At 43.0% G+C, this 14,890-nt stretch overlaps 1 protein-coding gene and 1 pseudogene across 5 annotated transcripts in view; one reads left to right on the forward strand and one right to left on the reverse strand.

The window, feature by feature from the left end:
- The window catches only part of LOC106583953 (WW domain-containing transcription regulator protein 1), a 95,591-nt gene extending 92,567 nt beyond the window's left edge, over positions 1 to 3,024 (forward strand). For all 5 annotated transcript variants that reach the window (XM_014168664.2, XM_014168665.2, XM_014168667.2 and 2 more), the window contains one exon: positions 2 to 3,024. In XM_014168664.2, coding sequence (XP_014024139.1) covers positions 2 to 186 — 185 coding nt within the window. In that variant the 3' untranslated portion in view covers positions 187 to 3,024. The remainder of the gene's footprint in view (position 1) is intronic.
- On the reverse strand, positions 2,047 to 9,064 carry LOC106583955 (transmembrane 4 L6 family member 4-like; annotated as a pseudogene).
- Between the last annotated feature and the right edge of the window lie 5,826 nt (positions 9,065 to 14,890).

Consider the following 14,890-nt stretch of genomic DNA (forward strand, 5'->3'; position numbering starts at 1 on the left):
GGTGAGAGCATGGCCCAGGCGGGCAATATGAACGTGCCCCAGCACAGCCGCTTCCCAGACTTCTTGGACTCTCTGCCAGGCACCAACGTGGACCTGGGAACCTTGGAGGGAGCAGACCTCATCCCCATCCTCAACGACGTGGAGTCAGTCCTCAACAAGAGCGAGCCCTTCCTCACTTGGCTGTAAACACACATAAACACACACACAACTTCTATACACATATATTCACAGCCATACAAACAGGACGAAAGACTCACTCCACATATCTAAAGACTACCTTTTGCTACTTTTTCAAATCAGCATTATATCTTCCCACTTCATCATGTGTACAGTAATATTATGCTCTGTCTGTCTACCCTCTGTCTGCCAGACCACATATCGTCAATCTGAGTTCAGTTTCGGATCAAAGATATAGAGTATTAATCAAAGCCTTGAGAGAACAAAAACAAATCAAAACATGACACGTATTAAAGTATACTTCACTATTGAAGTTACTGTATGGTAAACTAACAACGTTAGTAGTTTTGGTTTTGTATGTTCTATAAGACTTCCTCTGATAACCCACTCTGGTTTTGAAATCACAATTGATAAAAGCAATTCTACAGCATTCCTTTCTTTCTTGGGGTGACTTTCTATGTGGAACAAGTACTTGGTGAATATAAATACATTTGGTTTTCAATGGTATTGCTTTGACGTGACTGTCAAAATGTATGCAGGGAGGCTTTTTCACCAATAGGTGGAGCTATTGCTTAACTTACTGCAGTTATGAAATGGATCTTTACTGGCTACAAGGTTGTCCAGTCTGTAGGTTCTTTGTATAAAGTGGACCTCTGTTGGCAACAGCACTGTAAACCGTCTTCTATATCACCAACAGTATCCTAACTGTCAGTTTGGGTTAGAATGAAAACCCGATTGGCTTTGTTACTGTTGCTTCTGTTCACAAAAACAACCTTCTTGGATTCACTTCTATATCAGCATTAGCGGCCATGAGAGCAAAGTGTGTTGTATACCAAATAATGTTTCCTGTTGTTCGCTACAATGTTACTACAAAAGCTTTAAAACTTAAAAATTGTACTCAGTTTCATTTTTTTTTTAAAACATGTTTTTAGTTATTGTCGTTTTATTAATTGTACTCAAGCTGATTACAATATAGTTATTATAACACTAAAAGCTCATGCCTCAGTTATGCAATGACGTGCATACGTAGAATTGTGTTTTATACCATGTACTTTTTATATCATGCTACAAGTATTATTTTTTCTTTACTGTAAAATAGCCCAGATGGGTTCTTTGCATCTGGTGCTATTGTAGGACCTATAGTATAAAGTTAAAATTTTAGTATTTATCATGAGCTATGTCGCTTACATTTATTTTTTATGCAATTGAGATTTCAATGCACTGCAAATCAGCAAGGGATTCAAAGATATCTGATCATGAAGTGAATGTTGAAGTTAGATGATCACCAGAAGCTCCCACTAGACGTTTTGGTTCAATGTGCGTTGAGGCTTGATAATCCTTCATAAGCAAACTCTGTCTTTGGTCCTCAGTTGGTCTTTGGGCTTGCAAAGTTGGGCCTGTTTGAAAACCCAAAGGACAACTTTTCTAATATCTGTTCTGCGGGGAAATATGCAACGATAGTATTTTATATGGCCTTTTAATGTGTTTTTCAAGGATTTTTACTGAATTGTCAGATTGGATTGACATGGGGTTGGCATTATGATTTTGTTTTAACGTGCCAGCCCCTCAGCACAATCTGCTCTAATCTTTTTTTCTACATTTGTCTCAGTTTTTGTATTTGCATGTTGAATGACATATTTGTTATTCTTAGCGTTAGGTTTTCTATAGCCCGACCTTATATTGTGAATATACTGAGTCTGGTTACTGTGTAGAACGTTAGGACTGACAAGGCGAGAAAGTGATGGATCCTGGGAAGGGGCAATGAATAGATGGGGGGGAGAGAGGGAGGAGGGTTGAGTTTAGGGAGGGGGCGGGCATTCAATGCACGCCAAAACCCGCTGCTTTTCAACACAGCGGCCAACACCGCGCTCATGACGTCCTAACGTCAAGGTGAAGAGGGCCCTAGAGGTGGGTGAGAGGGTGTACACAGTTACCCCACCATCACCACTACCACATGTCTCATTGGAGAGGTGTGGATTGGGGGAAATGGTGTGGATTAGTGCCAAAGATTGGCGGCCTCTCTATTACCCAAGCATGGCCTAAGAAGGCTAGCTCTGACAGGGCTAGCAACATGCTAACTTATGCCCAGGCCTAGCTGAGGAAAATTGCTCCAGTGAGAGGTGATGAGGTCCTTTGAGAATCAGACAAGGTGATTGGATGAGGCATAACACTGTCCAATCGCACAGCTTCCTCTCCTCGTGTGTGTCAGGCAGGTTTCCTGTCTGTTTTCTGTTGAATGACCTGCTGTTCAAGATCTAATAACACAAGCCAGAGGGGCACTGAGGGGGGACACTGGGCAGGGCTGTTTGTGCGTTGTTACAGGGACACAATTCAAGGTTGCACCAGTATGAAGGGCACAAGTTAAAAGTTCAAGAAAATGGATAATCGCATTTATACCAGATTTGTCTTTTTGGGGGTTAACAAGACCTGATAAAGAGATGGATCCTTTGAGACCATAGATAGGGGATGAACACAGCGGTGGTGTTATAGAATAAAGAGTTTGAGGAAATGGTTTGGTGTGGAGCACGTTTGACTACAGCTGTGCATAGTGCGTGGCATGACATGGATTGGAAAGGATAACGCTGTAGCGCAGGATAGCGCAGTGGCTAGGCTACAGCTGCATGGTTGGATGAGACGGGGGTATGTTGTCAGTAGGTACAGTGTTCTCGGAACGTTCTTGGAATGTTCGTTGGTTGTGGAAATCACACACCAACAAAATGGCCGTATACTGTATCCTGGCAGTGTGGAGTTAATTTTACATAATGTAACCTGGGCAAGGAGTCTCTGAAAATGAGAATTTAAGTTGTGTAACATGTAAAAAATGAATAAAATGGTGTCAAAACCGTGGATCTTTTTTGTTGATGCCATTTAATACAGAAGTTCACTTTTGATCACTAATATCACAACCCACAGATCACACATAACCGTACACAGATCCAAGGATGACCTGAGAGCATAAATAACTTGCTAAATAGCGATTTTCGTGAATTAACTTGATGACAAACAAATATGCACAATAGTTTGTCTCTGCTTGACTCGTTATGGCATTATAATTACTTATATTTGCTTCCATCGTAATGTTTTGCCAGCCATCTTTGCTGAAGAAAGTCACCAGCGACGGGTGGCTCTTGTCAAATTCGTCATCGGAACCACTCGATATGATTGGTCATATAAAAACCTTTGGACCCAAATGCATAATGACTGCTCTAACTCCCCCTTGTGGTGGTCTGGAGCAATGAAGCCGTGACGCTGGGACCTCTAAATTCCGCGGTGTAAGCTCGCAACTTTTAAAGGAGGAACCACTGTAAAGGAGGAACCACTGTAGGTAACATTAGCTCACGTCTCGTGTGTGTGTGTGTATGTATGTATCGTATAATGTATGTATATCGTTCAAAAGTTTGGGGTCACTTAGAAATGTCCTTGTTTTTGAAAGAAAAACACTTTTTTTGTCCATTAAAATTGATCAGATATACAGTGTAGACATTGTTAATGTTGTAAATGACTTCTGTTTTTAATGTAATATCTACATAGGGGGGATGGTTGCTGATAATGGGCCTCTGTAAGCCTACAGTACAGCGGCCCAGAGGCCCATTATCAGCAACCATCACTCCTGTGTTCCAATGGCACGTTGTGTTAGCTAATCCAAGTTTATCATTTTAAAAGGCTAATTGATCATTAGAAAACCCTTTTGCAATTATGTTAGCACAGCTGAAAACTCTTGTTCTGGTAAAGAAGCAATAAAACTGGCCTTCAGATTAGTTGAGTATCTGGAGCATCAGTATTGGTGGGTTCAATTACAGACTCAAAATGGCCAGAAACAAAGTACTTTCTTCTGAAACTCGTCAGTCTAGTCTTGTTCTGAGAATTGAAGGCTATTCCATGTGAGAAATTGCCAAGAAACTGAAGATCTCGTACAACGCTGTGTACTACTCCCTTCACAGAACAGCGCAAATTGGCTCTAACCAGAATAGAAAGAATGGGAGGCCCCGTTGCACAACTGAGCAAGAGGACAAGTACTTTAGTGTCTAGTTTGAGAAACAGACACCCCACAAGTCCTCAACTGGCAGCTTCATTAAATAGTACCCGCAAAACAGCAGGCCTTCATGGTCAAATTTCTGAAAATAATCCACTACTAAAGGACACCAATAAGAAAAAGAAACTTGCTTGGGCCAAGAAACATGAGGAATGGATATTAGACCGGTGGAAATCTGTCCTTTGGTCTGATGAGTCCAAATGTGAGATTTTTGGATCCAACCGCCGTGTCTGTGTGACGCAGAGTAGGTGAACGGATGATCTCTGCATGTGTGGTTCCCACCGTGAAGGAGGAGGTGTGATGGTGCTTTGTTGGTGACACTGTCAGTGATTTATTTAGAATTCAAGGCACACATAACCAGCATGGCTACCGCAGCATTCTGCAGCGATACGTCACCCCATCAATTTGGCATAGGGGCTAGATGTTTATTTAAGATTGTGGTGTTTCAAGACAAGGGTTGGTCCTCTTACCCCACAGCAGCCACAGCAGTCTCCACAGATGGCACCGATGAGTCCGTTGATGATCTGGATGGCACAGAGTACATCCTGCAGCAGGCCCATCACCAGCAGCATGGAGAACAAGGTCAGGTGCCAGGTCACAATGCCCTCAGGTGCCTTACAGCCCTTCCACAGGGTGTGGTTATTCAGGTAGTCACTGGTGAAAATGGTGACGCTCAGCAAAAAAGTCAAATAAGATTCAGCACACTGCAATGTATGTGAGTGACAGAGGTATACACATTGTCAAAACATAAATAATGTTTTAACAATGGGTTTTGAGTGGTAAAACAGTTCTTACCCGTCAACAAAGGGGTTGGTCCATAACTCTGTTCTACCATTGGTATAGAGACACATTGGTCCATTATGAATGGCAACAGCAGACACAATGAAGGAGTAGCCAGCCCCCAGAACCCCCACCACAGCAAAGATAATCGAGGTGAACATCTGAGGAAAATAAGGATCACAGTTAGAGGTCCAATTCAATCAATCTGGGTATTGAACCCAGGCCATCCAAGTGACTGAAATATAATTTGTTAGCCCCTCCTACCACTTTCAGCTCAGTGGACTAACATTCGTGTTCAGGGCCCGTATCCATACAACGTCTCAGAGTAAGGATCAGTTTGGCTTTCAGACCATAATTGATAAGATTATATGGACAGGTCTAGGCTCCTGATCCTAGATCAGGATGGACTTTAGGTCTTACTTATACTGTGAGCATATCAGCTTGATATATCAGCAACAGTTTGAAACAATTATTTCCTTGAACCAACCAATGCAACAATGGACAATGGATCAATTGATCCTTTTGCCCCAAAATCTGTTGAAAGCAACGGCACCCTCCTAAACAATGCTGCAGTATGGTACCAGTATGAGATCAAATAATACTATTGATCGGGTGTTAAGAGAGCGCTGTAGCTAACTGCCTGCTCTTTGTTTCCTTTCAGTCGGTGAACTCCATACATTGGGTGTTCGTGCGCTAACTCTCTCTAATGAAGAACATTAGAATCACGCCTGACAAGGCCAATGAATACCGTGCATCTCCGGAAGCCCCGCCTTTCACAAGTGATAAACCCAAAACACAGATTAATTCCTTGAAGGTGTATATGGCAGCTAATTCAGCATTTCATGTGAAAATTGATGGTGCCACTCCTGGGGCTCTTCCCCTGGCAGTGTGGTTTTAAAAGGTGTGCACTGTCTCAGGCCGGTTTCTAAACCTATTGCGGCAATATGGGATTTGGCTTGGGTTTTGGATGTGCCGGGTGAGGCCCATTTTGAATCGGTGGAGTCTGTGGATCTGAAGATCCTCTCCTACAAGACCGCTCTACTCGTGGCTTTGGCCTCAGCTAAACGTGTTGGAGATCTCCACGTGTTATCCGTTCACCCCCGCTGTATAAAGTTCTCCTTTGGCAACTCTAAAGTCACGTTGTGTCCTTTGCCCCTAAGGTCATGACTATGTCCTACAGGTCTCTAGCTTTTGAGCTTTTTCCCTCTGAAGTGCAGAGCGGTACATGCCCTGTGTCCAGTATGAGCATTACGCATACTTGAACGGACCAGGGGTGTCAGTTTGTGGGACCAATTCTTTTTATTCTGTTTTTCTAATCTAGCTCGTGGTAGAGCGCTTTCTAAACAGTGTCTCTCCCAGTGGATTGTGGAAGCTGTTTCTCCGGCATATGACAGCGAAAGTCAGGAATTACCTAACTGTGTACGTGCTCAATCCACCAGGGGTCTGGCGGCATCTAGCCAAATGTCGACAGATGGCGATATTGAGTCGGAATTTTACCGTCCAAAGTGAATGTATGCAGCCGACTGTACACTCCTCTCCACCGTGCACAGGTTCATACATAAAACATTCTCCATTCAGGCTGCAAAGGAGTCAATTTCCTCCTTAACTCAATTTAATAGTGAGAAGGTGGGAAAATATCCATATTTTCTTTGTGAAACACAATTTTCCACCACCATACTGAGTGCCTAATGCTAGTCCCGGATGTTGCGTATCGCATTCAGCCAATCAGGTTGCAGCCAATCGCTGGTCTGATAGTTTCAAAATAAGTTGTGCTTACTGTGCTTACTGAACAAGCAGTTTTTGGCATGAACTTGTTTACAAAACATTATTCACAACTTTTAATAAGAAAAATGTAACATTTATGAAGTGAAATTATAATGTAAAAATTTGATTTATTAAAGGATATGTTCATAAACGTGTGCAATATGAAGTGTAATGAATAGTCAATAAAGAATGAATATCAATAAAACATTGGATCTGAATGCCCCCACTAATTAGGCAATTTCTCTCACTCTACGCCTGAGGACACCCTGGCCTGATGATTTCTGGCGGTGCCTGTCCCCAATCCACCTGTGACCTGAACTGATACCGTGTCTTTTACCATCACACCCACATACATTGACTTCCTAAAGCATGAAAAGCCATCTGACCTTACAGTCTTGAAGTGTTTGCACCCTCTATTCATTATGGGTTTTAGGCTGGATATCTGTAAAACACTTTGAGACAATTGCTGATTATAAAAAGAGCTTTACAAAAGAAATGTGATTCATTGATTGAAGTGTGCTTTCTTCTATTTCACGATACATAATCAGGTAAGATTGACTTACACGATTTGTTAAAATAGATCCTTTCAATATGTGAGCATACAGTAGACAATAAGCTGGACTGTGTACCATTTTGGAGGGGTCCTGGTGAGGAAATTGTGATATTGTGATGATGATGACTGGGTGATATGGTATATTATCTGAAAGGATTTCTTTTAACACGTCTTGTAAGCCAATCTTATGTATCACAAAGGCAGGTTTTCTGTCGGGTTGGAACTCTGTGTGGTCTGCCGTCGCCATTTTCATTTGGTGTCCGCTGGGGTCTGCTTAGGGTGTGGTTTTCTATCCCCATAGCTGTTTTGTACCGAGTTGACCTACTAAAAGGGAATGTACAGTTATGACTATAGCTACTGTTCCATGAAGGAGGGAAACGAGGTACAAGGACACCTATGGAAGACCGGGCTTACGGTGAGGCATGGTGTTTATTGACTTGTCAGGCGTGATCTAATGCTCTTCAGTAGAGGGCAGTAGTGTGCAAACTCCCCATAGCCTTCTTCAGGGAACCGTAATTATAGTCATAATTGTTCGCTTCTCTTATCTGCTGGCCACCAGTATAATGAGGGCTTTGTCTGTAGGAGTCATGTGAATTGCCAGTGTACTGCTTTGGATGCCCCATGCTTTAACTAAATAAATATGTTAATAAGTTGCATGTTTTTTTTTCTCCATGTAATGTTACTCACCGCAAATCTCTTTCCACAACTCTCTTTGCTCAGCAACCGCAGCAGTCATTGTTTTTGAGTCCTAGGAAGACCAGTGCTGGGAGGGTCATCTGTTCAGAAAGATATACAGCACACAATCATTAGGATCAGACCACAACAATATACGCACAACCATTAGGATACACAACTATTGATTAAGATCTGGACAGAAAGACATCATACTACCCACAACCATTTAGATAAGACCAGGAAGACTGCTCTCCATTTTGTAAATGCTCACTATAGCGCAGACAATCATACTGGCTTGAATCCGAATAGTAGGGATACTACTGTGTCGGTCATCGGCAACAGGAAGGACAACGGCAGGTTGGCTTAAGAAGCAAAAACAGCGTGGCACTGTCTTTTGAACACTGGGAACATTAATCTAAACATTTCATCGCATTCTAATAACGCTGGAATAACACAAGCATGTTGGTCAAGCCCACCTCAGTCTTTCATTTTGATCGTTTAAAATTGTACCTCATATACTATTATGCCGTTATAATGCATTATAAATGATTTACATCTGACCCACTCCCAGCCTCTCAACCAAAATCCACAGCCTAGTTCGTAGTAGGAAACAAGTCTTCTCAAAAGGACCGTTCATCTCACTAAAGCCGTCCTGTAGACAGAGACGGGTTCCTAAACACACCGCGTAGGCCGATAGCCACAACTGTATATATCTGCCTGACTGTTCACCTGTTTTCTGAAAGGCTCAAGCCAATATTTGTACATTTCTATGTTTCTCCACATGTTGAATAGAGATATTCAAGTAAAACCCTTGAAATGAGAAATGTTTATATTAGAGAGTTATTAGAAGTTATTAAAAGCCTCACGTCAAAAGCCCTTTTCTATCCCTTCCGTAACAGTTGACTTACCAGAACCCCAGATCCCATGATGCCCCCAAAGTACCACACCTCTTTAGTGATATGGTCATTGTCATCAGCGACCAGCCCCCCAGGGAAGAAGAGCAGGATGTTACTGAGCACACACAAGATGGCCAGGGGGATCAGGGTGATGCCCAGGGACTTGGCAAAGCTACCCGAGCACATGGTTCACCTTATCAGCCAAAACAGTCACACAGGGCCAAAAGGGGTTCTCAAAAGTCCAAGGGGCTCCCACACAAACTCGTACACACCTAAACTATACGTCCTCCGTAAAAGGTTCTTATCTAGGATTGTACCTGTCCAGACCTACCAAACGTTCTCAATCCCTCAGATTGGAGAGGGGTGTATATATAGACTGCTGGTTGGATGATGTCATGATGTAACTGCCTTAAATTGAATTTACAGTGATTGTGCTATGGCAACTATCTGGTCCAGTTAATGTTCTACTATAGCATTTGCCTTCCTGGCCCCAGCCCTGACAGAGAGATAGAGGGGGGGTTATTGAACACACTGTCAGCCTATTGGAGTCCATACATGGTTATGAATGGGAGTATGTTTCAGGCTATACTTTTTCCTGGTACTTTATGGTATTTTGCTCGGCCAATGTTGTAGTGAAACACCCATGAAGCCTCTCATAATTTTACATTACATGATTTAAATAATGTATCATACATTCCAAACATTCCAATACAATCTTAATAACTTTTTTCCTTTACATAGTTTTATTCACATTTAGGCTTATATTAATGCATAATATTTAGTCTGAAAACAACAATGACACCAGCATATTGTGCACTATTAGATTTATGACGTATAGGCTACAAGGTAAATGTACACTGAGTGTACAAAACATTAGGAACACCTTGCTTATATTGGTTTGCACCCCCTTTTGCCCTAAGAACATCCTAAATTCGTTGGGACATGGACTCTACAAGGTGTTGAAAGCATTCCACAGGGATGCTGGTCCATGTTGACTGGCCCATGTTGACATCAAGTTGGCTGGATGTCCGTTGGATGGTGGAACATTCTTGATACATACGGGACACTGTTGAGCATGAAAAAGGAAAAAGCCAGCAGCTTTGCAGTTCTTGACACACTCAAACTGGTGTGCCTGGCACCTACTACCATACCCCATTCAAAGGCACTTAAATATTTGTCTTGGCCATTCACCCTCTGAATGGCACACACACCATCCATGGCTCAATTGTCTCAAGGATAAAAAGTGAATTTAACAGGTGACATCAATAAGGGATCACAGCTTTCACCTGGATTCACTTGGTCAGCCTATGTCATGGAAAGAGCAGTTGTTCCTAATGTTTTGTACACTCAGTGTGGAATATAACACAATTAGACAATATAAGGCCAATACCCCAAAAAGACTTTGAACCCCTTTGTACAGTACAAAGGGGTTCAAAGTCTTTTGTGGGTATTGGCCCTATACTGATTGTATACTGATTGCCTTCGGAAAGTATACCGACCCCTTGAGTTTTTCCACATTTTGTTACGTTACAGCCTTATTCTAAAATGGATTAAATAAAAATCCTCAGCCAATCTACACACAATCCCCCATAATGACAAAGGGAAAACAGGTTTTTAGAAATGTTTGCAAATGTATTACAAATAAAAACCGAAATACTTTATTTACATACAGTTTAAGGCGGAAGTTTACATACACTTAGTCATTAAAACTCGTTTTTCAACCACTCCACAAATTTCTTGTTAATAACAAACTATAGTTTTGGCAAGTCAATTAGGACATCTACTTTGTGCATGACACAAGTAATTTCTCCAACAATTCTTTAAAGACTGATTATTTTACTTATAACTCACTGTTTCACAATTCCAGTGTGTCAGAAGTTTACATACACTAAGTTGACCGTGCCATTAAAAAGGTTGGAAAATTCCAGAAAATAATGTAATGGCTTTAGAAGCTTCTGATAGGCTAATTGACATCATTTGAATCACTTGGAGGTGTACCTGTGGATGTATTTCAAGGCCTACCTTCAAACTCAGTGCCTCTTTGCTTGACATCATGGGAAAATCAAAAGAAATCAGCCAAGACCACAGAAAAAAAATGTAGACCTCCAAAAGTCTGGTTCATCCTTGGGAGCAATTTCCAAACCCCTGAAGGTACCACGTTCATTTGTACAAACAATAGTACGCAAGTATAAACACCATGGGACCACGCAGCCGTCATACCGCTCAGGAAGGAGAAGCGTTTTGTCTACTAGAGATGAATGTTCTTTGGTGCGAAAAGTGCAAATCAATCCCGGAACAACAGCAAAGGACCTAGTGAAGATGCTGGAGGAAACAGGTACAAAAGTATCTATATCCACAATAAAATGAGTCCTATATCGACATAACCTGAAAGGCCGCTCAGCAAGGAAGAAGCCACTGCTCCAAAACCACCATAAAAAAGCCAGACTACGGTTTGCAACTGCACATGGGGACAAAGATCGTACTTTTTGGAGAATTGTCCTCTGGTCTGATGAAACAAAAATGGAACTGCTTGGCCATAATGACCATCATTATGTTTGGAGGGAAAAGGGGGAGAATTGCAAGCCGAAGAACACCATCCCAACCATGAAGCACGGGGGTGGCAACATCATGCTGTGGGGGTGCTTTGCTGCAGGAGGGACTGGTGCACTTCACAAAATAGATGGTGTCATGAGGTAGGAAAAATATGTGGATATTTTGAAGCAACATCTCAAGACATCAGTCAGGAAGTTAAAGCTTGGTCGCAAATGGGTCTTCCAAATGGACAATGACCCCAAGCATACTTCCAAAGTTGTGGCAAAATGGCTTAAGGACAACAAAGTCACGGTATTGGAGTGGCCATCAAAAAACACTGACCTCAATCCTGTAGAAAATATGTGGGCAGAACTGAAAAGGCGTGTGTGAGCAAGGAGGCCTACAGTGACACGAGCCTACCAGACGAGCTAAATCACTTCTATGCTCGCTTCGAGGCAAGCAACACTGAGGCATGCATGAGAGCATCAGCTGTTCCGGACGACTGTGTGATCACGCTCTCCGTAGCCGACGTGAGTAAGACCTTTAAGCAGGTCAACATACACAAGGCTGCGGGGCCAGATGGATTACCAGGACATGTGCTCCGGGCATGTGCTGACCAACTGGCAGTTGTCTTCACTGACATTTTCAACATTTCCCTGATTGAGTCTGTAATACCAACATCTTTCAAGCAGACCACCATAGTCCCTGTGCCCAAGAACACAAAGGCAACCTGCCTAAATGACTACAAACCCGTAGCACTGACGTCCGTAGCCATGAAGTGCTTTGAAAGGTTGGTAATGACTCACATCAACACCATTATCCCAGAAACCCTAGACCCACTCCAATTTGCATACCGCCCAAACAGATCCACAGATGATGCAATCTCTATTGCACTCCACACTGCCCTGTCCCACCTGGATAAAAGGAACACTTATGTGAGAATGCTATTCATTGACTACAGCTCAGCGTTCAACACCATCGTACCCTCAAAGCTCATCACTAAGCTAAGGACCCTGGGACTAAACACCTCCCTCTGCAACTGGATCCTGGACTTCCTGACGGGCCGCCCCCAGGTGGTGAGGGTAGGTAGCAACACATCTGCCATGCTGATCCTCAACACTGGAGCTCCCCAGGGGTGCATGCTCAGTCCCCTCCTGTACTCCCTGTTCACCCACGACTGCATGGCCAGGCACAACTCCAACACCATCATTAAGTTTGCAGATGACACAACAGTGGTAGGCCTGATCACAGACAATGACGAGACAGCCTATTGGAAGGAAGTCAGAGACCTGGCCGTGTGGTGCCAGAATAACAACCTATCCCTCAACGTAACCAAGACTAAGGAGATGATTGTGGACTACAGGAAAAGGAGGACCGAGCACACCCCCATTCTCATCGACAGGGCTGTATTGGAGCAGGTTGAGAGCTTCAAGTTTCTTGGTGTCCACATCAACAACAAACTAGAATGGTCCAAACACACCAAGACAGTCGTGAAGAGGGCACGACAAAGCCTATTCCTCCTCAGGAAACTAAAAAGATTTGGCATGGGTCCTGAGATCCTCAAAAGGTTCTACAGCTGCAACATCGAGAGCATCCTGACTGGTTGCATCACTACCTGGTACGGCAATTGCTCGGCCTCTGACCGCAAGGCACTACAGAAGGTAGTGCATACGGCCCAGTACTTTACTGGGGCTAAGCTGCCTGCCATCCAGCACCTCTACACCAGGCGGTGTCAGAGGAAGGCCCTAAAAATGGTCAAAGACCCCAGCCACCCCAGTCATAGACTGTTCTCTCCACTACCGCATGGCAAGCGGTACTGGAGAGCCAAGTCTAGGACAAAAAGGCTTCTCAACAGTTTTTACCCCCAAGCCATAAGACTGCTGAACAGGTAATCAAATGGCAACCCGGACTATTTGCATTGTGTTCCCCCCCAACCCCCCCAAAACCCTCTTTTTACGCAGCTGCTACTCTCTGTTTATCATATATGCATAGTCACTTTAACTATACATTCATGTACATGCTACCTCAATTGGGCCGACCAACCAGTGCTCCAGCACATTGGCTAACCGGGCTATCTGCATTGTGTCCCACCAACCCCTCTTTTACACTCTACTGCTACTCTCTGTTCATCATATATGCATAGTCACTTTAACCATATCTACATGTACATACTACCTCAATCAGCCTGACTAACCGGTGTCTGTATGTATCCTCGGTACTTTTATAGTCTCGCTACTGTATATAGCCTGTCTTTTTACTGTTGTTTTATTTCTTTACCTACCTATTGTTCACCTAACACCTTTTTTGCACTATTGGTTAGAGCCTGTAAGTAAGCATTTCACTGTTGTATTCGGCGCACGTGACAAATAAACTTTGATTTGATTTGAAACTTGACTCAGTTACACCAGCTCTGTCAGGAGGAATGGGCCAAAATTCACCAAACTTATTGTGGGAAGCTTGTGGAAGGCAACCCGAAATATTTGACCCAAGTTAAACAATTTAAAGGCAATGCAACCAAATACTAATTGAGTGTATGTAAACTTCTGACCCACTGGGAATGTGATGAAACAAATAAAAGCTGAAATAAATCATTCTCTCTACTATTATTCTGACATTTAACATTCTTAAAATAAAGTGGTGATCCTAACTAACCTAAGACAGGGAATTTTTACTAGGATTAAATGTCAGGAGTGTGAAAAACTGAGTTTAAATGTATTTGGCTAAGGTGTATGTACACTTCCGACTTCAACTGTAAGTATTCAGATCCTTTGCTATGAGACTCGAAGTTGAGCTCAGGTGCATGCTGTTTCCACTGATCATCCTTGAGATGTTTCTACAACTTGATTGGAGTCCACCTGTGGTAAATTCAAATGATTGAACATGATTCAGAAAGGCTACACCTGCCTATATAAGGTCCCACAGTTGACAGTGCATGTCAGAGTAAAAACCAAGCCATGAGGTCGAAGGAATTGTCCGTAGAGCTCCGAGGCAGGATTGTGTCGAGGCACAGATCTGGGGAAAGGTACCAAAAAATGTCTGCAGCATCGAAGGTCCTCAAAAGCACATTGGCCTCCATCATTCTTAAATGGAAGAAGTTTGAAACGACCAAGACTCTTCCTAGAGCTGGAAGCCCGGCCACACTAAGCAATCGGGGGAGAAGTGCCTTGGTCAGGGAGGTGACCAAGAACCTGATGGTCACTCTGACAGAGCACCAGAGTTCCTCTTTGGAGATGGGAGAACCTTCCAGAAGGACAACCATCTCTGCAGCACTCCACCAATCAGGCCTTTATGGTAGAGTAGGCAGACGGAAGCCACTCTTCAGTAAAAGGCAGCCCGCTTGGAGTTTGCCAAAAGGTAACTAAAGACTCTTAGACCATGAGAAACAAGATTCTCTGGTCTGATAAAACCAAGATTGAACTCTTTGGCCTTACGTCTGAAGGAAACCTGGCACCATCCCTACGGTGAAGCATGGTGGTGGCA

The sequence above is a fragment of the Salmo salar genome, chromosome ssa23 (assembly GCF_905237065.1).
Source record: "Salmo salar chromosome ssa23, Ssal_v3.1, whole genome shotgun sequence".
Lineage (NCBI taxonomy): Eukaryota > Metazoa > Chordata > Actinopteri > Salmoniformes > Salmonidae > Salmo > Salmo salar.